Here is a 25,514-nt window from a genome sequence, read left to right on the forward strand (position 1 = left end):
AAAGAATGCCATCACTGAGAACGAGGCACTCACATGGCACTCACAGCTTATAAACACTCATAATGGGAATATGCTACTGTTTCCTAAATCTATATATTAACTGTGTGGGAGAAGAAAAAATACACGGAGCGACTGGCAAGAACTTTATTGTGTACAAAAACAATGTCTGTCAGAATAGATCAGATGATGACATGACAACATGGAGGAAATAAAGCACGACTGGAGAACTGAAACAAACTTCTAAATTCAGCCACATGAACAGTAAGTTAATTTAATTCCACAAATGGGTGTTAGTTGAACAAATATACACTTATTTATGTTAACATAAATACTTTTGTCCTTTTATAAATTGTTGCACAAACAAACTAACTATATATTCAAAAAGAGAATACAGGGTAAATCTGCACAAATAAATATGAATGTCACAACACATCCTGCTAGGTCTTTACCTTAAATAAAAGGGCAGATGTGATAAATGCCATGGATGTTAATTCCTGGGCGTGTGCTCGAGTCACAGGTTCCGAAGGAGAATAGCATAAAAAACGTTGACCCGATTTCCTTTGAACCGTTGGCTTCTGGGAGCATTTCCATAGCAAAGAAACCCCTCAAAAAGACACTTAAATGATATATCATTTTAATTGGGCCAAATTATGTTTAGTAGGTTGAGTTTAAATGTTCAAGCTTCCCAATCCGATTTTTGAGCCTTTCCACGAGATTTTCGAGTATGTGCACGTGATTTTCAAGGCTTTCGACGTAATTCTTCTTCTTTTGCCGGCTCACACGAGCAGCTTCCCTGGAAGCAACAGCAACAGTTATCATAAAAAAAATAATAAAGCTTCTTGGCTCTTCTCCCAGATCCAACAGGGAGCCAACCGTGAATCAGTGGACACCAAGGGAACTGAGAGAGCTCACATTGCAAGGGATACAAAAGGGGCACAGAAGGTTTAAGACAACGGTAATTACATTCTGGTGAGGACGGGAGTCGAGGAGCAAAGGTGGAGAAACCTATACCTACGTTGCCTAAACCTAACTTCTCGTGAAAACAGAAGTTAGGTTGTTCATAATGAATAAATAATTGCAAGCAAAACTAAGTTACCTGGAGCGTCAATCAAGGGGCGCCGACCAAGCGGCGGTATTTGACAAGTTGGGAGTGACAATTTGTTGACTTGTCAGTGTTCTGTTGTAAAAAAAACTATTCCCCCCCCCCCCCTCCTCGGTTTCCAGTATTTCTGCCAAGCAAACTGCTAATTGTCTCATGGCTGTGCCTCATATTCAGCGTGACCACATGAGAGTTCTCATCGAACTCTCAAAAATGTTAATGAGCATATATCTGAAAATGTTGAGACGTTTGGAAAAACAAAACATGGAGAGAAGCCTTTACCTATTCTTCAGCAGACGACGCTCCTTCTTCAGGTAGGTTTCCACTGATACCAGCGAGCTGTAAGCGGCGGCCTCCGCCGCCTCCTCGGGGAGGGTGGAGCTGGTGTTATGCAGCTTGCAGGCAATCAAGTTACCCGAGTTGCCTGGGGAGACACAAAACAACACGTCTGTCAACAGGGTTGGTTTGGACCAGCTGTTTGCATGTTCCTTATGAACAGCGCTGTGGTGATTGTTGATGAGGTGGGTGTGTGTGTACGTTTCTTGTCTTTAGTTTTTTGGCCACAGTAAACAACCAGAAAAAGACACTGTAGGTCTGCTCATACTCTTGCAAGTCTACCTTTTTTTCATAATTTTTTTTCTTCATTCGATCAGTTACACCTGGCGTGTAAACATAAGGACGAATTTAAGGAGATCTGTCAGTCAGTGTGTCAATTATTTTCAATTCAGTGACAGATACAGCTAAAACGCACACATACATATGACTCTAGTTCTTTGACACCAGACGAGAATGTCACAATAATGAATACTTATAATTCGAGATTTTGCAAGATTGAATTCCACATTTCATTCTCTCCTCTTCCATGCCATCAAATCAGTGTGTGACACTGAAGAAGGCGAAACGGGTGTCGCTCTCATCTACCTCTTTTGTTGATTGTTTGCTCAGCTCCAGCAGAGCTCACTGCCCCCTCATATCAAGGAGCGCGTTGATGATTAATTCTGTGATATGTTGGGAGTCACAACAAGAGGGAACTGCATTCAATTGCAGCGTGGCGAGTGGCTGACGTCAGTTTACGTCACATTTCACTGGTTTGCATTTACATGTCGCTGCCGGGGGCTTGTTCCAGGAAAAGCAGTGACGTCAGCCACTGCTGCTATGTGCTCTGAGTGGGCAGAGTATCGAAATGTTTCACAGAGATACGAGTGTGTGTGTGTGTGTGTGTGTGTGTGTGTGTGTGGGGGGGGTAGCATTACTGAGGAGACAAGCAAACCCTGTGAGAATGTTTCTTATCGGTGTGAGCTTGTTGCTACAGATATTGCAATGTTCTTTTGTTATTTTTAAGAAGAAATTATTGAGCTCTTTAACCTGATTTGGGAAATGTGTAATATCAAAATCTAAAAAGCCAATCGCAATCATCCAGATAACTTTTATTTTACTTCCATATGAATATACTGTACATTTTGCCAAACTGAATGTGGACATTGACAAAATCACTCAGTATATTTTCAGAGATTCCTAAATGAGTATTTCAACTGTACAACTGTTGAGCTGAATCTGAGGGCCGAGTTGTGTGAGACTACATTTCCCAGAGTGCAGCAGCAGCAGGAGCAGCAGCAGCAATCAGTGTTGCTTATGAGGAGCACCTGTGGGGATGCTCTGATGCATTTTGTAAAGACAAGCAGTAGAGAGAGGACGCTTCAGGTCACTCCACGGTTCAACCCAAAGACGGCAATGGTGAAATGATTTGTTTAATTTCATGGTGTTTAAAAATGCTGATTTTGTGTTCAAAGAATATTTCATTTTGAGTTTGGTAAAAATGAAAAATATAAAATGTTTAATTAAAATGTGTTATTTAAAATGTAATTCATGTTCTGTCTTAAAGGTTACAACCTAATTCACTGGCAGGAGCAATCAACGAACAAAATAAAAATAAAAGAAAGATTAAGTCAGTAATTTGAGTTGTCTTCACGTCCTTTGGAAACGGTGAACAGGAGCTGGACTTGACAACAACATTCTTTCTTTCTTCTTCTCCACATCTGTCAGTGAAAGAGATGATGACAAACGTCCTGGGTTTTGTCTCCACAGCCATGCTGTCTCCTCCCTGGCTTCTCCAAGGGAACCCGTCCCCTTCAGAGTCTTCTCTCTGACTGAAATGTTGCCACAGCCGGTTTATGTGTGCAATTTACAATTAGTCACTGACATCACCATGACATCACAGGCCCCCGACAAAGCGCTGTGAGTCAGGTGCTCTGTTGTTTGTGTTCGGGGAGGAATGCTCTCCAGCTGGACTGCTGGTTGAAGATTGACAGTCCTGAGAGGCGTCGGTGCTCTGGAATCTACTCACTGAAACTAGAACTACAAGGTGTGAGCCAGATCAAACACTTGACGACATGTTGTGTATTTTCGTTGCTATAATTCCAGTGGAAACGTGGAAATGTAAGTGCTTCCCAATTGAGCTAGGTTTTTCATACATCCATGTCATGTGTGAGGAGTCACCGTCACAGCCAGACTCATTATCTCTCAAATGACTCATTCCCTCCCCAAAGCGAGGAAAGAGCTGGCTCCCTCTGTGGGCTTTACGGAGGTAAACAGAATACCTACTTTTTTGTCAGGAAATATGACGCCGCTCCATGTTTTGTTTGACAATTTCTCAGCCATTGGAGAAGAATTCTGAAGCAGTGATGGAGAAGATCATTTTACTTAAAGGTACAGCTCACCCCCCAAAATCAAACACATATTTTTCCTCTCATCTCGAGTGTTTTGGTGTGAGTGGCCGAGTTATCAGCCAGAGAGATGTCTGCAATATCTCTAAAATAATGGAAATATATGACACTCGGCTTGTGTTGGTCAAAATGTCAAAAATAAATGTATTTGAAGAACAGCAACAAGTTATGACCTACAGGCCTTGTTGGGAGCAGTTTCATGGTGGAACTATTTTCTGTCAACCACAGTTCTTTCATGAAACCGCTGACAACAATGTCAGACATCTCTACATCTATATTTAACACCAGGTAAATTCCCACAGTAACAACCTAGATTGGTATATAGCCCTACAGGTCGTGTAGTGTTCCTTTAATTAAGTAAAAGCAGCGATACCACACTGTGAACTACAAGAAAAGGGTCCTGAATTGACAATTCAAAGTTTGTAAATATATAACGAGTAAACGTGCTTCAACTGTCTATCATGGTATTATTACATAAATATGTGGTAGAAATAGGCAGCATTTTACTATTTTATTTGTTTTGGAGCTTTACAGTATACACTTAAAATAGCTTGAACTTTATAATGTCATCGTATGACAAATCTTAATTTGTAAAGTAATTAGCTATCTCTGTCATGCAGCTGGAAGTGTAGAGGGGTAAACATTACAATATTTCCCCTCTGAATTTGAGTGGATTTGCATATAAAGTTGCATGAAGTGGAAGTGCTTGAGTTAATGTATCAAATGAATAAAGAGCTTCATACATCAGGTTTTTTACCAACCGATCCTGTTTAACATTATGGGCCAGTGTACTCACAAAACATGTCACAGTTTCTCTGTTATATCTCATCCGGTTCACCTTTTCAATGTATTCATTGTTTTATCTTGTACTTTCTGACGTAAGATACTCCATGTACATTGCTAGCATGCAACAACGATCCTTAAGAAAGTCCCACCCTTGAAAGAACAAACCTAGTTAGTGAAATGTCACCCTACCTCATGTTTCAAATAGATATAATGCACATTGCTGCTCATAAAACACATGAAGAGCATCCCTATCATGCAACACCACCAGGGGTTGTGTTGCTGGAGGTGGTAAAGTGCAAAGCGAGCATATTATGTAATGAATATGCGTGTCTAACAGATGTAGTTAACGTTGGCCTTGCTCATCAAATATGTGGCTCTTTCCGTGCCCCTTATTTTTTTTTCTTGAAGTTGAATTTAGTTTCATGACAGGATAGTCGTATCCTCTGATATTGACGGAGGGGTTGCAAAAAAAAAGAAGGTACGGTTACCAAGTTAACGCATGAATAACCTTTTTCTCTTAGGCCTAGCGTTAGTATTTGATTTATACGGCCTTAGTTATCCTTCATATGATATAGCGCTGAGACCATTGCCTCGGTTCTGGGCGATGACACCTTCCTCTGAAGAGACTTGTCTCATGTTGAAGAACGCATTGGGAATGACACAGGCCGAAGGGGAGAGGGCAGACCACAAGCAGAGGAACAACAGTAACATTCAAACCCTGCACTCTCTAACCGGTAAAGCACCACGCTGCTACTGTGTGTTGTTAATGTGACACGTCTATGATGCACACATAAATTGTTTTTTTTAAGGGTCACCTGGCACTGGGGTCATCTTCCTCCCGTAGCTTTTATTGGCGTGAGATTGCAGCTGTGGGAGTGGCATTCTGGTCAGACCCAAAGACGGCTGATTCAGTATCTGCTCAGGTGGCAACATGAGAGGAGGTCCTGTAAAGAATTCATCTGGGATGGTAAAAATAAAATAAAAAGGCTGAATAAGTATAATTAGAGATCAGGTAATTTAATGACACAATCTCTGATTGTAGCAACAGTAAAGCATCTACTCTTTGTATCCAGTGTGTACAGTTTATGAGTGTATAATATTCACACAAGGAAATAATTCATAAAATGAAGGCTGGTAATGCGTTTGAACCCCTAGAAAACTAAATGCCTGGGTATTTACCTCAGGAGTGGGAAAAGACCCAAACAGAGCTAAAAGGACGATGAATATCAGATTGACGATTGACGTTTTGGACGCAAACACAACTCTGACTCGATGGTATTGCCGCTTTTTGTCAGCTGGATGTGAGCGTTGACAACGGCTTAATGACGCGTCAGCTATAGCAACTTTACAAGCCAGGAGTCTGGTGGCGGCTGTGTATCTGTAAACTTGTTTTTTAGTTATTGTATTTTAAACAAAGGTCATTTTCTATAAAGTTTTCATAAAATTTTTCGACCAGTTCTATTTTTTATTTATGTAGTAGTTGCACTGTTAAAAGGGTGGACGTTGTCACAGCTACAGTAATAATGTCAAAACTGTGCATAGAGGCTGTAATAGGGCAAACTGGAGAGAAATGTTTTTTTAGGCATGCTTACTCTGGCTGTTCTCCTGGTGAGCAGGTGCTCCAGGCTGATGGTTCTCCTTGACCTTCAATTGCTTCATTCTGACTGGCATTGACTGGGGCTGCTACTCACTCTGTTGGGGATCAGAGAGGGTTACGGTTAGGGTTTTCTAATGTGTACACTATGTTGGGTACAGCGAGACACTCCAAATGAGAGTTACTCCCTGAGCTGCCACTCGCTGCTTTGCCACCTCTTACTCCTCTTCCCCGGTTTCTCTAAGAAGTTCGTATTTTTTCTTTTCTTCACTTGCTGGTAATATAATGGCTTGATCGTTCAAATTAAACCAATCACTTAGGCATGATGCATCAACCAGTTCCCAAGAGTTTGTGTGACTCTTCACTTTTTCTCCTCAGTGCTTTGTCTGCGTGCAATCATGGAGGAATAGGGCAGGGCAGCTTACAATCAGCCACCAGTGCTGCCCAACATTATAGCAATTTCTCCATTACACAAAATGTTACACGGGATTTGTGGTGGGGATTTTAACACAGTGTCATTTCCTGTTTGAGAAAAGTGGGCCTTGGATGTCTCCCTCTGGTGGTTAAGTCAATTAATCTAGTTAAGGAGTCAGAACTAACTAACTGATGAAGGTTATCTTCTCTGGTTTATTTCTAGGTTGGGTGAAAGTTTGAAAAAAACGTACAACTGATAATAATTGGCAAACGATATACATGTTGCAGTTAGATAATAACAAAATAAAAGCACATTTATGGATGATCTAGCTAGGTCTAGCTACTTGAAACGGATATTTGTCGCTAGTGTCTAAATTAGCTGGGTAGTTACACTTTAAATTCCTCATCTCGACCAATGTTGCCTTGCTTATCAAAATTTCCCAGAGCTAAATATGCTAATGCACTCATTTATACTGGGATACTCACATGAAAGTACCGTGTACCTGTTGTTTCTAGTAACCTGGTGAGCTTGATCTTAACAAACACGAAGCTTCAGTTAACGCTACGCTTGACAGTGTGTTCGTGTAACCTAGCGTTACAAACGTAGTAGGTTAGTTATGTTGTTTAGAATCTAGCTAACTCCAAAGAACGTTAGGCAGCCGTTTGTTGTGCTTTCTTCTATTCCTGCGAGTTAATATGACACAATCATAATGCCCCCTGATAGTTGTAACTCCTTTTTTGGTTTTAAAATGCTATTGTTTGCCTATTTTAATTTTGTTGTTGACATTTCTCTCGCATAACTGTCATGCTTGTTGACATTTATGGTGGGTATTTAAGTAAATAATATCATAAAGGGAACAGAAAACTAAAACAGCTGCTTGGTGAATACCCGTGGTTAGATATATAAAGTGTAATTATTATTTACGCTGAAAAAAACAAGTTTACCCTCTCTCATCAAAACAGAGATGCAGTACATTATTAGACTATAACCGACAGAATATCCTAAAATGTTTCCGTAGTTTTAGGCGATACCATAAGCACACACGGGTGTTCTTATGGCGTGGACCCGTGTGTGTCCGGCGTTTTGCACCAGTATGCATGGATATAGAATACGTTCTTTACAATCGAAAACGTCTCAAATACATTATAACATAGTAAAGAGCCGCAAAGCGTGACGACCAAATTATACTTGTGCATAACACCCCCCCAGCTAATACAATGGTATAGTCCCTGAGGTAGGAAAGACCTGTAAGTGAGACAAATCAAGCCTGTGACAGCGGAGAAACTTGAGTTTTATAACAAATAAATACCGAACAGAGGTACGTACTATTCAAAAGTCCACGCTCGACCTCAGCAAGCCGTTTTGTTTAACAACAGCACTATGTTCTGCCGAGCTGTCAGTACAAATGTGGGGAAATTGCAAAGAAGATAACCATTTGAGCTAACGATAGCTGAGCTGCCGTTAGCTCCCTGCTAGCTGACTAGCAGCGAGCTACAAGCTGCTGCCTGCGAACTGATGGGACTTGAGCAGGAAGAAGTAGCACGCTAGCTAGGAGCTAGCTAGCCATCCTATTTTGGGATTGGCATTCCGCTAGCTAGTAACCCTAACTTGGCTGCCTTTATCATGACTGTAAGAAGGCTGTGTGTTTAGTCAAGTTGACTGATTGTTTTGAAGGAAAGGACAGATCTTGGCATACGTGAATTATGTAGCACAAAAAGCTGCATGAGGATGTTGCAGTGTTTTCACTGACGTGAAATCAACTAGTATGAATGACGAGAAACAACACAGGGCCTAGTTTCTCATAGTTGCAGGTGATCTGTGATTCATTCTTCTGACACAGATTAAGAAAGCTATATATAGTTTATATATGCAGCAGTTTCCTGGTAAGTTGCACAGCTGACGTTAGTTATTGATACCTGATGGTTCTCCCAATGTGTTCACTGTCGATGAGCGTTAGCATTACCTCCATGAACTTGAGCACACTGTGTATCTCATCTGTTGCTGTTATAGTAATGTGAGCAGCTGTTTTGAAGCAGGCACGTTATCAGAGTCTTATTTATGTTGATGTGCATGTCCACTTTGCCCTATATCGTGACATCTATTGAATATACTTACTCTTGATTCATGTGTTTCTCCCCTCACATTGTACTCATGCATGTTATAAAACAAACAAACACATTGTTTCTTAATATTTGTATTACTACATACAGTGCAGATATATAGCGATAGAGAGAGCTTGTAGTGTACAATGTTATTCATTATTATGTGTGTGTCTATTGTGTCACCTTGCTGAGGATGCCTGTGTTTTTCTGTTGTTATGCTCCTGCTTAAGCCGGGTTTACTAATTGGACCGTAAGATTGCCTTAACTGGTCCAAGGTGAATGGTTTTATGATAGCATCGTTATTTATGAATAGAATTGAAGAGCCATGTAGTTTCTGTGTGTTTTAATTTCACTTTATCATTTCTGTATTCCTGTTTTTCTATCAGGCTGAAAGAGAAACTACAATGTCCTTAAAGCCGCGGGTGGTAGACTTTGACGAGACATGGAACAAGCTACTGACGACAATCAAGGCTGTTGTGATGCTTGACTACGTGGAAAGAGCCACGTGGAATGATCGTTTCTCGTATCCTATGCCAACTTGCTCCATGTTGAAATTGAAACTGCAACACAAGATTTCTGCACATTTTTCGAGCAGTGTTTGTGGACAGAAAGTCATACAGCTGCTACTTCTACTCGCTTGTACAGAGTTGTATGTGTTTGACTTTAAACACCAAATATGTCTAAATAAGAAAAGCAGATCAGTAATCCGTACTACATCTTTATTAACTGTATATAAACATCTATGCATAATCAAACCACATGTGTTCTAATTTGTGTCCTGAATTCCGACACCAGCGACATTTATGCCTTGTGCGTAGCATACCCAGAGCCTTTGGGTGAAAGATTATACACAGAGACCAAGGTGTTTCTTGAGAATCATGTTCGGCAGTTGTATAAGGTAAGTACTCAAGAAAGCTCACCAAAAGCTGGCAAAGAAAACCAGTAAGGTATTATTATAAAGCATTGTATCTATACATTTTTCTTTCCATAACACGTCATGCTTGTGTGTGTATTTCAGAAAGTCCTGGATTCAGAGGAGAAGGTTTTAGTGATGTACCACAGATACTGGGATGAGTACAGCAGAGGAGCCGACTACATGGACTGCTTGTACAGGTAACATTGCTATAACCTTGCTTACATTCACAATGATACTCTGTTATGATGTTTATTCTGGCATATTTTTCAAGTACAAATGAAGGACATATCTGTAGTGAATCTACTGTTGGCTGTTTTCCTTGTGGTGTGTTAAAGAACAGCTTTTAGCACAAGTTGTGGGCCAAAGGTGGTGTCTGTCTTTGTCATCCATGGCTCTTTTAAGTTAGCTCTGTGGCTCAAGGTCCTAAGATGCAGGATGGTCTCATTCTATCTTAAGTTTACAGAAAGTTTTTGCACACAAAATTACCTTGAAAGTGCCAGTGGCAGCGGGCAATTCTTTTTTCTTGATCCATTTAAATTCAATACTCCCTTGGAGAGCTTTCAGATCTATTTTTAAATTACCAGACTGTCTGCAATGTGTGCATACATATGCCTTTGGTTGGATTTATTATGTCAGCGAGTGAGAGAGAGAGAGTGAGAGAGAGTGAATGAATGAGAGAGAGAGAGAGAGATGCTCTTGGCTTTAGTGGCGACGTAGTTATGTTCAGTTCTTAATATGGAAGTGTACCGCCTATTATCTTAATCTCATGTGTGTGAATATACATGTTTATGTTTGCAACCTGTCCAACACTAATTCCCCTGTCGTGGAGGTTGGACTTGCGTGCCAACCGAATCAAGTGTTTCTCCAGCAGTTACGTTAGCAGTTCTTTGAAACTTGATGCTGGCGTTTCATGCTCCTCAAATATGGATGTTTGAGAGAAATCCGGTTGACTGTGATTGCTGTACTGCTGGAGGAGGGTGCAGTGAGATGAGAGGTTTTGTTTATAACTTCTGTTCCCCGAAGGAGAGAACAATGTACAACACATGTGATATGGGATACCCATGTGTATAATATGCCTGAAGACACCTGTATTTTAAGGGAAATGTCCTTTGGTGACGTAGGTGAGGCCCTGTTGACACCAGTAACCGTGGCTATCCCTCAGATTCGATAGCCGCTCTTCACCAAGCCCAGCTGTGCAGCGGGGCAACCCGATGTTGTACCTTGTTACGTTCCCTTCGGGAACAGAAGTTAGTGACATAACATTTTTTTCCGTTTCAGGCCAGTCAGTCGCTGTAACACATGTAGTGAGGGGGCGTATATTCACTCCCTGCAGACAAGCCACCACACTGGAGTCGAACCTCCAGCACACTAGTGCATCAGAGACCCAGTCAAAAGGACAGAGTGAGGTCCCATCCAGACTGTTAGGTCAAGCAGAAGTGTGCAGCAATGACCAAACTGGCCTAACTGGTCCAGATAATAGTCACAGAAACCCCATTCTACCAAACCCATCATGCTATGCCCCTGGTCAAATGCACCCTCACAGCTTGAGGCAAGTGAAGTTACTCTTCTGCCACGGCTCCTGAGGGACCGTCTAAACAACCACAGAACATCATTGAATTGAGAGTACATTTCTGGCCAGACACCACTGCTCATATGGCCCCAATACAGGCGTCCCTTTCGTGCACGATGCCCTTACATTATGCCGTCATAGTTAGGGGCTGACCCTGAGCTGTTGCATTGGACTTCTCGAATGGTTCGCCAGTAACCACCAGAGCACGACGGCGATCGTAGACACGATTCAGCCGACTAGCTGCGAAAAAACGTAACAAAATGCGCAGTTTGCAACCCAACTGAAGCTGAGCAACGGTGCTGCTGCCTGCTTTCCTGGAGACGGGCCAACATGCAAACGCTGCTTTCCTAGAGGGGAGCTAACGCTACCTTTACACATTTGGTGCAGGGGACGGCAGCCCCAGTTACGCCAAGGCTATGCCTTTGAATGCAAATCTCAGGAACTGCCCGTGGTCCAAGTGTACCGCTACACAGGCGTCTGCAAGATATCTGGCTGATACCCAATCCCTCGTCTCAGGGTTATGAGCATTTTGAACTTGTATTGTTGATGAAGTATGTGTTAGTTTAACATTCTCATGTCCAGATTAGGACCTAGTCTTCCCCCCCAAAATAACGTCTGTACCAATTGCCTCCAAAGCTGGAACCACTCGTATCGCTCTCATGCTCAACAGTGTTTGTTCCCCCCTACCCCTCAGTACCGCTGCGACCTCGTCCACGACAGCCGTGTTCAACGCAGAGGAGCAGAGCAGAGAACGCAGGACGTCTGTAATCAGTCTCTCTGCATCTGAATGACGCGAAGCGCTTTAATATGCTATCAATGGAGGGATTGGATTTGATATGATGTTCATAATAAAGTGGATCTAGCCTTTTCTTTATCAGGTGGTGAAGTAAACATTTGTGTGGACAATGAGTCACACAATGGTGGGATTTATACCTAATAAGAAGTTATAGTAATATTACCCTTTACAATTTCTCAAAATATTATGGCTTCATTCTCGAAACATAGAAAACACAGATACGTGGGGAATGTTTTGGATGTGCAGAACGGTTTAAAAGTGAGAAATCTTGCTGAAAAACATATGAGCTATTAAAATCCACGAGTTAGTACATTAGATCAAATTAATTAATGATTAATCACTGACGTGAAAGCGTGCCACATGCACATTTAATAAGATTAAATTAAAAAAAGAGGGAAGAGTAAATCATGTCAAGTGGATCTACAGGAGATTAAATATTTGAAAGCAATCCAGAATGTCTGAGAGCCTGACTGGATTGTATTTCCATTATATTTTTACTTTTGGAATTGCTACCTAGCTCATGATTGTTCTTTTTTTTGCTTCTTTTAATGAATAAATACTATGACGAATATAAAATTCCCATTACATTATATTTCCACTATAAATAGATGAAAGAAAGGAAGTTTCTTACGCTTAAGATGTTCTGCTCATTCATTGTCCAACAATTCAGGAGATTGGTTTGCTTTCATCAGAATCAGAGCCTTTTATTGCCAAGTGATCGGGTAAGAAATTGTCCTCGGGATGCCAGAGTCAGTCAGTGGGCGACCCGGGCTCTGATCGCGAGCCCGACTTACAACGGGAAGAAGCTGTTAGTGTGGCGCGAGGCCTCCCGCCTGTAGGCGGTCTCATCATCATCAGTCCAATGAGGGTGATGTCATCCGCAAACTTCAGGAGCTTGACGGACTGGTGGCTGGAGGTGCATCTGTTGGTGTACCATTGGCTAATCTTAACGCTCAACGGGCACAGTGACCAGTTAGGGTGACCAAGAAATGGCCTTTCCACTTGTGCCCCCTGGGACACTTCGGCCAGTGTCGTGGTCTCAGGGTTTTTTGAAACGCATCTCCACACACAAATATTAGACGACGCCCACTTTAAAGTCTTCTGGATGCAATTGATATCCTAACGTCCTGACCTCCCACTCCATTGTGTTCAGGTATCTCAACACTCAGTTCATCAAGAAGAACAAACTAACAGAAGCAGACCTACAGTACGGCTACGGGGGAGTGGACATGAACGAGCCGCTCATGGAGATCGGAGAGGTATTGATTCCTTTTCTTTCTTCCCGCACTGGTATTCATTTATTTTTAAATGCTACTTATTTTATATCATTTACATAATTATTTTAGTAGGGCTAGGCTGATTTACCTTCTTTCAATGGAATCCCATCCTGATGAAATAATATATTGAGTTATCATGCTACACAATAACGAGCTCATTCTAACTGATTATCTTTGCACTAACATTTTTAATAAATGGGAAAATATTCAGTGTTTGTCAAGTATTTCATTCACAAGAGTATACAAAACCATGCGGTTACTTCTTAGGTATTTTGTATTAATTGATCAACCAAACAAAATGCTATATATAGACATATATCTATATATTGTAATTGAAGAATGAAAATGACACACATGGTGTTATAAGATTGTGTCCATATCGCAGAGCCCCAAGTCAAAGTAAAAAGAGCTTAGATTGATTGAGTTGCAGCAAAGTCAATCTTTCACTGGACACTGCCCAACTTCAATGACCTCACAGATCTGTTCATACCGTTGTTATATGCCGTCTTTTCAATGGTCTTTGCAGTTGGCGCTCGACATGTGGAGGAAGCTTATGATCGAGCCCCTGCAGGCTGTGCTCATCCGGATGTTGCTGAATGAAATCAAAAAGTATGTCTTTCACACAAGTTGAGCCACAACTGGTGACTACGATGAATGTTTCTCTGCAATGGTGGAGACAAGAGGAACAGTGTATTTAGTCCTGGTATTCCTATTGCACCCTAATGTTTGAAATTAGCATCAGTGCGATGACACATCTCTTGGCTTTCACACTGTTAATATCTGGATAAGCAGTCCCACGGGGCCACAGTGTTTAGCCTACACTCAACAGGGTTCCCTCCATGCCAACGATGTCAGTGCTCACGACAAAAGAAAAACAAAAAGACACCAGCATCGGACCTTACGGCAACTTCCTTGTGTCTCACAGTGACCGCTGTGGCGAGAACCCTAACCAGAAGGTAATCCACGGCGTCATCAACTCCTTTGTTCATGTTGAACAGTACAAGAAGAAGTTTCCACTAAAGGTGAGACCGTCTATACATTCCCCAGAGGATTACAACTGTTTGCATTGTCTTTTAATATCTGTCTATTCAGTCATGGTAGTCAAAGTTCAAAAGGGAAACACAAATATCATTGTCTGCTTAATGTGTTTAACTACTGTTTGTGTCTTGTACAGTAGCCGTTCATTTAGGTCTGTGTATCTCAATGCATACTAAATCCGACACTGGCCACGCCCTCTTCCTGTGTTTCAGTTTTATCAGGAGATCTTCGAAGGGCCATTTCTGACAAAAACAGGAGAGTATTACAAACAGGAAGCCTCCAATCTCCTGCAAGAGTCCAACTGCTCACAGTATATGGAAAAGGTAAGAGGTGTGTGTGTTTGTCTGTCTGTGTGTGTGTCCAGAACATTTTTCTCTAAATTCTCATCCACTAGAAGCAAAGTGCGCATGTCAAGGGCCCCATTGATTCCCTTAACTAGTCATTATCTCTACCAGGAGGATCATGCTGTGTGTGTGTGTGTGGGTGTGTGTTTGAGCTGCCACGTGAGCTGCTATCACAGTGACGTACCCTTGACCCTTGTTATGAGTCATTTGTGCTCTTGCAGAGAAGAACTCCAGACATATAGCTTTCTAGATGGTATGTGTGTAGAGCAGCATCCATCAGATGAGTACATCCATCCAGGGGTGTGTGTGTGTGTGTGTGTGTGTGTATGTGTGTGAACTGGCAGGTCATGTCAGTCCGGTGACATAATAGTTTCAATCTGAGTATTAGCTCGACCATTAACTCGCTACGGCTGAGATCAAAGACCCCTGGACGACTTTAGCTGCCATGACAGCTCTCTGTCTCTGTCTCTCTCTCTCTCTCTCTCCCGCTTTCTCATTCATTCGTTCTTCATTAATCAGCTTTCACTGATAGATTTATCCCCCTAGTGCGTAAACAGGATCATTATTAAAGCGTTTTCCAGGCATTAGGGCCATATGTCGTGGAGCCGCCCACTGTCTGGACAGTTGATTATCGGACCCAGTTTCAACTCCGAGGAAGCAACTTTTTCTCTTGTTGCCATTGTCATTTTTAATTAGTGTGCGTGTTGTTAAATCTGAAACAAATCAAAGTTAAATCATATTATTTTGCTTGATGGTTTGACCCGCACATTGCTTCTATGCGGAATATTGGAATCTAATCCTACAAATAGTATTATACTAATAATACCGTAACCTAATATTTATCTGCAAGTGTGCTGAAATATTGTGTTGGAACTGAATGGATGAACACGCTGCAGCGCATTCGAATGTTGATTTAGATTTCAAATGCTTCGAGCTATTCGGAACAGCCCGATACAGGTTGCATTCGAGGGATATTATTGAAATGGTACTTTTTGAAACCTGCAGACACATTGTCGTCGCTGATTTGTCATTTGACAAACTGACTCTCGTGCCCCGTGTCCTTTCCACCCAGGTTTTGGGACGGTTGAAAGACGAAGAGATGAGATGTCGGAAGTACCTTCACCCCAGCTCCTACTCCAAAGTCATCCACGAATGCCAGCAGAGGATGGTGGCAGACCACCTGCAGTTCCTTCACGGGGAGTGCCAGAGCATTATTCGACAGGAGAAGAGAGAGGGTCAGTTCCCCCACGCGGGGGTCTGTTTTTTGCAGGAAGGAAACTTTCCTGTTGACACATTAAGTTGCGTCATTTTTTCTAAAAAAAAAGTTTAATCACACTGGGTTTTTGTTTTTTCGTCCAGACATGGCCAACATGTACACCCTGTTGCGGGCCGTGTCCAGCGGGCTGCCCCACATGATCCAGGAGCTGCAGGTCCATATCCACAACGAGGGCATCCGGGGCACCAGTAACCTCTCTCAGGAAAACGTTAGTGCCGCAGCAGCGCGCGTGTCCCTTCGTTGGAGATGCAAGCGTTTCTACTTTCAATGCAACTTTGTCTCGCTCTTCCGGCTCCCCCCAGATGCCAACCCTGTTCGTGGAGTCGGTGCTGGAGGTTCACAGTAAATTTGTTCAGCTCATAAATACAGTTCTAAACGGGGATCAGCACTTCATGAGTGCACTCGATAAGGTAATAAAGCCCACGCTCCTACCGGCTGCTGTCGAACAACAACGGTTACTTTGTGTGTGTGTGTGTTAAAGTACAACTGTAAACATGATGCTTTCTTTCACTGTTTATTCGACGTCTCGCTCTCAGGCTTTGACGTCCGTGGTCAACTTCAGGGAGCCTAAGTCCATCTGTAAAGCCCCTGAACTTGTAAGTGCACACACTCGCATACACACACACACACACACACAGTGTGATACACAGTGTCCTGACCAGGTCATGTCCCTCCTGGTGTGTCCGTGCAGCTGGCAAAATACTGCGACAACCTGCTTAAAAAGTCTGCAAAGGGAATGACGGAGAACGAGGTGGAGGACAAGCTGACGAGCTTCATCACAGTGTTCAAGTACATAGACGACAAGGACATCTTTCAAAAGGTGACTCGAGTTCCTCTTTTGCTGCAATGGTATTCAGACCTCCGGGAGCATATTGAGTAGCATAAACTCTCCAAAGAGACATTCTGTTTTCTCAAGTCTTGCTTTTCTTCCTCCCAGTTTTATGCCAGAATGCTAGCAAAGCGGTTAATACACGGTTTATCATTGTCGATGGACTCAGAAGAAGCGATGATCAACAAACTAAAGGTAAATATAAAGACTTTCTCTCACTTGTTTCCTTCCGTTCATATCGTCCTCCTGATTTTCTTTTTCTTTTCTTTTCTGTTTTAACAGCAAGCCTGTGGCTACGAGTTCACGAGCAAACTGCACAGAATGTACACGGACATGAGCGTGAGCGCCGACCTCAACAACAAGTTCAACAATTTCATCAAGACACAGGAGACTGTGGTGGACCTGGGTATCAGCTTCCAGATCTACGTATTACAGGTGAGGAGAACTCCGGTGGGGCTGGCACGCGCCACTCACACCGGGTATGAGTATTTATGTTCTGGTGCTTTTAGTCGCACCGCTACATTTACCTGTCTTCAGTTTCTACCAACCGCAGCTTCTGTTGCCTCGTCGTTCCCAGTCCAAATGTGTCATGTTGTGGTAAATGCTATGTGGTTGCAGGCTGGAGCCTGGCCCCTCACACACATCCCCTCCTCCACTTTCGCCATCCCTCAAGAGCTAGAGAAGAGTGTGCAGATGGTGAGTTTCTCCTCGCGGTGCCCTGCTGTATTGTCAGGTGCAGGTGTGTACTGAGTTAAAGGAGCACAGTGGGAACTACATCCGGTCTTCACCTCCCTTTCATGTGTTCACAGTTTGAGTTGTTCTATAATCAGCACTTCAGTGGGAGGAAGTTGACCTGGCTGCACTATCTCTGCACAGGTAACAGACACACAGGTGCACGGTTTAAAGCAACAGCATCACACCCAGACTGGTCTCATCATGGAAGTGACATATCATCAATAATCATTATATCATAAAATGTGGGTGGTTCTGTTGTACTGGCCGCCATTGAACCGCTTCTGCTCGTCTCTCAACAGGTGAGGTGAAGATGAACTACCTGTCCAAGCCCTACGTTGCCATGGTGACCACCTACCAGATGGCTGTGCTGCTGGCCTTCAACAACAGCCTGACGGTGACCTACAAGGAGCTGCAGGACGGCACCCAGATGAACGAGAAGGAGCTTCAGAAGACCATCAGGTCCCTGCTGGATGTAAAGATGCTCAACCACGACTCGCAAAAGGTGCGTGTTCTCATGCGACGCCCGTCTCATGCGCAGCCAGTGCAACGATGTTGATTTGGATCCTCTGCTCGCAGGAGGAGATCGAAACCGAGTCCACGTTTTCGCTAAATATGAGTTTCACCAGTAAAAGGACAAAGTTCAAGATCACAACGTCGATGCAGAAAGACACGCCGCAGGTAGGAGGAGCGCTTTATCCATCCATCTCAGTACTTTCTCCGGCGTCGCTGTCAAGCAGCGGTGTTGATGCCTGAACCCGTCTGATCATCAGGAGGTAGAGCAGACGAGGAGCGCCGTGGACGAGGACCGCAAAATGTATTTACAAGCTGCTATAGTGAGAATCATGAAGGCCCGCAAGGTGCTCCGACACAACGCCCTGATCCAGGAGGTGGGTGGACGTCGTCTCTATTCAAAGCCCTCGTAGTGATTGCTAGACGCTGTTCAGGGGAAACATCTATCAAACTCTCCCGAAGTAGCCGTCAAAGGGGATTTGCTGGGAATTTCATAATATGCCGTTCTTTTGATTTTTCTTCTGAGGATTCATTATTATTTGAAACAACTATTCTGTCAGCTTCTGTTTTTCAGGAGCTCTCTTTGAGTGATTTACACAACAACACAACACACTTCCAAGTACACACAGCAGTGTTTAATGTGTTTTGTACCTTTTGTATTTTGTCTTTGTAGTCATCCTAGGAGGGATATATGACACATATGAATAAAAAACACACAGATCCACAAAATAAATACACGCATATTTACATTTATATACTGTATATACTTTCATGTACCTTCCACATATCATCTATATGTGCAGTACACAGACATATACAACCACTTACATATAGACACAATAAAATAGCGTTCGCTCCAATTTACATGTTTTTCTTTTGTTATTCCAGATAAAGAATGTTTGCTTTCTATTGCAAAACCAAATAAACCTAACCTAACTAAACATGAGAGATGTATCAGGAGAAGGCAGCATTCTTGCATCCCTGTTTGTGACATTAGATTAACTGCTTGCCATGTTTTTTCTCATCGTCCCTGTGTGCAGGTCATCAATCAGTCCAAAGCCAGGTTCAACCCAAGTATCAGCATGATCAAGAAGTGCATCGAGGTGCTCATCGACAAGCAGTACATTGAGCGAAGCCAGACCTCGGCAGACGAGTACAGCTACGTGGCGTAGGCAGCGAAGCCGAGCCCCCTCCACACAAACACTCGCCTGTGTGACTGACCGACAGTCGCAGGTTTAAAACGCGAAAAATCAATACCAAAACAGACTCATTCATCAATTTTGGTTTGGGACTGTCGCTGTCCGCTGTGATTCTATGCGGTGACCAAAGGCAGGACTGGTGCCTCCATCTTTTGTGTCACGTCATGACAGCCACCTCCCACAAGACCCTTGTCCCGGCCCCGCCCACCTTCTGATTTTTAAGCTGTTTACAACATCACCAGTGCCACGCACCAGTGCGTCAAAAGAAAACGACACAAAGAAAATGCCTATCGCTGTTCGAGATGGAAGAGCCGATAAACCGAGTCCACCTGGAAGGTAAAGTTTAAAAAAAGAAAAGAAACCTGGGGAAAGAGTGCGTTGTGACACCAATGACACGCTTGGTGGCTACACATTAAAAAAACTAAAACTAAAAAAACATGCTTTCTTTTCTCACATTTGCAGTTGTGTGTTTTCTTTTTCATTCTTTGTTAAATGTACTGAAGTTAGGGAAAAATATTGTAATAAAACTGGTATACTGACTATTGTATCTACTTTCAAATGTAAAGAGAAAAACATGAGGTGACAAACATGATTCTGCTGCTTGTCAAATAAATAAATAAAAACACTGAACGGTTTTATGTAAACATTTGTCAAATGCGTGTCCATATGTCGGTCCTTTCTGGTGTCTGTCAAGGAGCGTGTGAGAGGCCGAACTTCGACCGCCAATGGACAAGTGTGGGTCACAGCTGGATGCTGCAACACCAGTGTAGCGACCAGGCCTTCACTGTGAAGCAGCTGCAGGCTGGGATGTTACATTTGATTAGGAACTTGACTTCACTGCGGCCGCACAGCAAGAAAAGCACTGAGGCTCCGATCTGTTTTTGGGTGAAGACTGAGCACAGGAACAAAGGAGCACAGTGAAAGTGCCAACAGCGACGGCTTTGTTAAGCGTTCGCTGTGAGACTGAACTGACCACTGGGACTCAAGTCATTTCATGGTGACATCAGCAGCGCAGCAATTGGCTATGGGGTCCCCAGCAACAAAACGATACCTAAACTGGCCGCTGGATTTGGCCCCCAGATAAGAGACATTTTTCCACAGCGAGCTTATTAAAGTAAACAATGTCTCAGTTCCGTTTGGTTTACCCAGTAAGCATGGACGGATTAAGAAACCACGGGCCCCTGGGCCTGGACGTGTCAAGGGCCCCCCCCACCCCACCCGCAAAAAAAAAAAAAAGTCACATTTTTTAAATTTATATATAACTTTGTTTTTTTTACATCGCTAACAAAACAGTCCGTATGGAACAACGATACCGGAGCTGAGCAGACAACATAACGCGAATTATATGACCATGACATGAATGACTTAAGCCTCGCATATACCGGCTATGGCGCATCGTGTCATATCATCATATCAATACAAAATTAATAACAGCTACTTCACGCAGAGGCTCTGGATTAGGGGCCCCCTGAGCTCATGGGCCCCTGGTGCCGGTAGGCTCGTTCGGTAATCCATCCCTCAGTAGGACTATTGGGGCCCTGTTACTGACATGAATGACTTAAGCCCAGCATATACCGGCTACGGCGCATCGTGTCATATCATCATATTCATATCAATACAATGTTAATCACAGCGACGTCACGCGCGGAGGCTCAGGCCCAGGGGCCCCCTGAGCTCATGGGCCCCTGGGCCTGGGCCCGGTAGGCCCGTTGGTTAATCCATCCCTGCCAGTAAACCGTGACAGTCACCAAGCATGCACTACGACCTGCAACTGAAGCAGCGAAATGGAATTCAGCGTGCATATAGATGAATACCATGAGAGAACAATTGTGTGAAAAAGCTTTCCCAGCATGCATCTCTCCAAGGACGTTTAACAGTGACTGGAATCACCCGGACCTCGATATCAAATACAGGAAAGTAATAGTGAGTGACTTCAGTTTCATGTATTTAAAAAACTGCTTCATTCGCGCATGCGCGTTCGGTACGCAGAGTGTATGACTGCTGCCTCAGTGCGCGGGGTGCGCCCCGTTGTTGCGACTGCTGTCCATGGTGCTGACGCAACAGCATAAGCGGAACACGTCATTCATATTGGGAGGAAGATGACACGGTATTTAGTGACGTATGTCCGAGCAGAGGGGTCATACCGATTGTTTCGCGCGTCGCAAATGAGCCATGTTTTATGTAATAGTAGTTAATTTATGGACCTAAACGGTGCACGCTGGAAGAAAGCCACCCCACCACCCCGTCCTCTTTTCCCTCGAGGTTTTATATTTTGTTATTATACTGTCTTCCACTGTACCGGACCTCGTGGCGCAACGGTAGCGCGTCTGACTCCAGATCAGAAGGTTGCGTGTTCAAATCACGTCAGGGTCATGTCTTTTCTATCAAATACATATATGTTTGTTTATTAACATGAAAACATCTACAGACGATACATCACAAAATACAATGTCTCGTGTCTTGGCCTCCATGTCAGACTATGTCTAAACAGCTGTTTACCTTATCGCCATCCAGTTGAATAGGAAACATAAAGCCATTGAAGTGAAACATACATTATAATTAATCTTCTTTCATTTCATATTCACCGTGCATGGACTCGCCGTAATAGAGGCATTGTCCATACTCCAGATGTCAGTGAGAGAGTTCCGTGAGTAAGTTCTCAATGTGGGCTTTCAATCAGAGAAGTGAATGTGTCCAACAAAGCACTATAGCTGTCCCATCAACCACTGCATTCAGGACTGACCCTGACATGATCTGAATAAGCAGCCTTCTGAAGCATCTTGCTCTGTTGTGTAATCTAATGAAACACACTAATGCAGCTCGCGTACTCACAACAACTAAGAAAAGAGATCACATTACTCCTGTTTTAGCTTCTCTCGCTGCAGTATGATTAAGAATCACATTTTAAGTTATTCTCGAGTCCTAACCTACAAAGATTGGTGATGCTCCATCATATCTTAAGGAGCTTGTAGTACCCTATTGCCCCACTAGAGAGCTGCGCTCATGATGCGAGGCTACTTGTGGTTCCTAGAGTCCCAAAAAGTAAGGATGGGATCACAGTTTTTCTGCATTCTTCCCGCTTCACTGCTCATTGCCATGACTCCCAACGTTGTTGCTGATGGACGCATCCCTAGTCCGGTATGAGGCAGAGGGGTTTTGGGCCCATGAAAGTCTGTTGCTGAAGGGAACACTTTCCGGTCCAGGATCCGGCCCTATGGCATGGTACAATCCAGTCCCATCTGTGGACATGAAAGTGTGGAAATGAACTGAATAGAGAGCGGACTCAATTTGAGACAAAGGTTTAAATTAGGGGAGCATCGGAGGCTGACGTATATGCTGTGCACACATTCTGTCAAAACACAACCATTGGCTCTGTCAAGTTCTATTTGGACTCACCAACTATAGATCCTTGACTTCCCCTGGGCCTATTTGTTATGTTGATGTAAAGCCGTGTTAGTAACCAAAATCAGTTTACTGGCATAATTTCAGAGGATTTGGGTATTAGAATTGGTCAAGGGGTGATATGTATATCCTGCCCTTGTCAAATAAGTGCCCCTAAAACCCATACTGCCAGAGAAATGAACCAGCCCTCACCTACAGGCTTCATACCACCATTGTTTAGTTCCTCTTCTTGCTCTCTATTTGTAAAATATGTAGGTTGTGCATCATCAACATTCTTTCACATATAGAGCCAGCAGCCCATAGCCCTCTGATGTGAGTCATAGATGTCACACATGGGACTGTTTATTCTAAGATCAAGAGCCAGAGGTGAAATGTCATATATAGAAAACAGGACGTTTTCCTTTTTAATGTACTTGCCGTCAGTGCTGGGCGACACAGGGATCAAACAGAATGTGTTTGCAAAAACTCAAACAAAACAGAAAACATCTGGCAGCATTGGCAAATGGTGTAAGCAGATGCTGACACCGCTCTGTGTGTTCAGTGTACGGCGGCCCTCAACGCAGCAAGTACCGGCTCTGAACCCAATCCCAACAAAAGGAGGTTCCTGCAAGCAAAGACAGGGTGTAATACTGTTAGGAGCCTGCAGAGGGAGCCATTTAGCTTTCATAAAGACGGGTTGTTGGACAAGTCGGTCAGTGAAGGGGGCATTTCATGGATCATGCACATATTAAAATAATACACAAAATAAATACAAACTTTTATTATTAGCTTGTTTGGGGATCCACCAGTGACATGACACTTGTTTTGAGGCTTGGCAACCATTGTTTTTCCTTGAGTTAAACCACTCGGAGTCGTAGTGTTGAAAAGGTGACTCAACTTTAAAGCCTTCTGATATACAGACACATATGGAAGCCCATTACGCCCCTGTAATGAGCAGATTTAGATCCTGTAAGTCATAATTATGAGATGCTAAATCCTACTTATGAGATAGTATCTCATATGACTGACAGGTAGCAGAAATGGGCTTTCATCAGGCCACACACACACAGTGGGTGGATGATGCATGACATGTCCCCATGGTGTCATGACGTTGGAGAGCGGGGACTCCAATTCACTTAAATGTAAAGTAGAGGCTAATAGGTGTGACCCCACCATGCACACTATACCTTTGTACACACAACGCAGCTGACCGTTTGAAGTGCACGTGCAGCGTGCCATCCATTAGCACCTTTATGACCGTCATGATGATTACAGGGAACGTTAGCTGCAGACACCAGGCCAAGCTGACGACTTGATGAATGTTACTGTAGCCTTCACAAGCCCACACGCAATTCTATTCAATTCAGTTTATTTTGTATAGCCCATTCTCACAAATTACAAATTTGCCTCAGAGTGCTTTACAATCTGTACACATAGACATCCCTGTCCCAGAACCTCACATCGGATCAGGAACAACTCCCAAACAACCCTTTCTTTGGGGGGAAAAAGGGAAGAAACCTTCAGGAGAGCAACAGAGGGGGATCCCTCTCCAGGATGGACAGATGCAATAGATGTCATGTGTACAGAAGGACACATTAGAGTTAAAACACATTCACGTAAGATGTGATGGGGAACCAAGAGGCATCTGTAAGGCCAAGTCACCTTAGGTCAACATCAAAGTGGCATGAGAAGGCGCTGGAGGAGGTAGAGGAGGGACGTAATAACTCAGCAACACACCTCTATGAATTAGATTAGATTAGATGTTCCTTTATTAGTCCCTCAATGGGGACATTGCAGTATTACAGCAGCAGGTGCAGCGCAATATAGGCAGTAATACAAACTAAAACAAGTTAAAAAACAAAAAAAATACAATATCAATATTATATATACAGACGGAATAAAAGTATATACAAAGTAACAATTACGTGTATTGAACAGTCAACAGATTAACGTGTGAATCGTTGTGGTGCGCGATTCTCTGGTGATGAGGGTAAGTCATGATGCGTCACGTCACGCCAAGAATGCAAAGGTGACCAAATATTGGTCTGAAGTCAATACATTAATGATGTAAGAGAAGAAGAAGAAAAAGAAGAAGAAAGAAGAGCTGGTTGCTGAAGGGCATCACACCAACAGAACATATTTGAGAACAAAGTGTGCGCTCCATCTTGCATCCTGCGCTGGTGTTCGTGTTCACTCTCTTGGACTGCATTAGATCACAAGAGCAAAGAGCCACAGAAAGGGCTCTAGTGAATTGAGTCATATACCGTGGATCCCGCCTCAGGCCCGGCTCTCTTTTCAGTGCTGCGGTGCAATCACTTATTACGTTGGGCCCCACGCTCGCTGCAACAGAGCTCCGGCCCTGCACCTGAGCTGGAGCCGCCCGGGTTCCCCGGATCCACCACACGCCGGATGTCGGTGTTGCAATCGCTTCCAATTTGCTTCCACAAATGACAACACAGATAGCCAGGGGAACAGAGGTGGTTTCTAAATGGTTTGGGGAACCGTGTGTGTCCATGTGTGTGTGTGTGAGGGTTAATCTGGATCTATTTGTGTAGGCCCCCTTGCTCTTGAATCTGGAATAAAGACACGGATAATCCTGAAAGTATAAATGCAAAGTGTGTTTTAGTGTCTCCAGTCTTAATGACAATCGATGATCCTTTCAAAAACAATCTGCCCAGAGAGGGCAGAGGCTTGTAAGATATCCACTAAAGTTAAACAACGAGTTGAGCCCACACAAACCCACGAACAATAACAACACACATCCAAACTGTTCCGTAACTTTCTGCGATAACAAAGCCACGCGATGTGAAGTGTCTCTCTCTTTCTCTCTCTCGATGGGGGTTAACCCCGAGCTACAGACCTGCACACCGCAGCCTATCTGGTGGTGTGTTTGTATGTGTGTGGGAGGAAAGGGGGGGGGACAT

General features: G+C 43.4%; 1 protein-coding gene and 1 non-coding gene across 2 annotated transcripts; both read left to right on the top strand.

Annotated features, from left to right (window-relative positions):
- The first annotated feature begins 7,781 nt into the window (after nucleotides 1-7,781).
- On the top strand, nucleotides 7,782-19,839 carry cul2 (cullin 2). The gene is made up of 21 exons (XM_056434533.1): nucleotides 7,782-7,935; nucleotides 9,106-9,242; nucleotides 9,515-9,617; nucleotides 9,738-9,832; nucleotides 13,155-13,260; nucleotides 13,805-13,887; nucleotides 14,204-14,300; nucleotides 14,529-14,639; nucleotides 15,733-15,895; nucleotides 16,020-16,144; nucleotides 16,239-16,346; nucleotides 16,473-16,532; nucleotides 16,628-16,756; nucleotides 16,874-16,960; nucleotides 17,048-17,200; nucleotides 17,384-17,461; nucleotides 17,575-17,641; nucleotides 17,800-18,002; nucleotides 18,077-18,178; nucleotides 18,271-18,387; nucleotides 19,051-19,839. The coding sequence occupies exons 2-21, from the start codon at nucleotides 9,124-9,126 to the stop codon at nucleotides 19,180-19,182; spliced, it is 2,238 nt and encodes a 745-aa protein (XP_056290508.1). The 5' UTR covers nucleotides 7,782-7,935; nucleotides 9,106-9,123; the 3' UTR covers nucleotides 19,183-19,839.
- Nucleotides 19,840-21,510: 1,671 nt separating this feature from the next.
- trnaw-cca (transfer RNA tryptophan (anticodon CCA)) lies at nucleotides 21,511-21,582 on the top strand. The gene has a single exon. It is a non-coding gene; the product is annotated as a tRNA-Trp (tRNA).
- Nucleotides 21,583-25,514: the final 3,932 nt, after the last annotated feature.

The sequence above is a fragment of the Pseudoliparis swirei genome, chromosome 16 (assembly GCF_029220125.1).
Source record: "Pseudoliparis swirei isolate HS2019 ecotype Mariana Trench chromosome 16, NWPU_hadal_v1, whole genome shotgun sequence".
Classification (NCBI taxonomy): Eukaryota; Metazoa; Chordata; class Actinopteri; order Perciformes; family Liparidae; genus Pseudoliparis; species Pseudoliparis swirei.

What these genes read in the sequence shown, in the direction of transcription:
- cul2 (XM_056434533.1), top strand. Translation starts at nt 9,124, where the DNA reads ATGTCCTTAAAGCCGCGGGTGGTAGACTTTGACGAGACATGGAACAAG. An exon ending in CGATGATCAACAAACTAAAG is followed by an intron (nt 16,961 to 17,047) that starts GTAAATATAAAG and finishes CTGTTTTAACAG; the next exon opens with CAAGCCTGTGGCTACGAGTT. An exon ending in TAGAGAAGAGTGTGCAGATG is followed by an intron (nt 17,462 to 17,574) that starts GTGAGTTTCTCC and finishes ATGTGTTCACAG; the next exon opens with TTTGAGTTGTTCTATAATCA.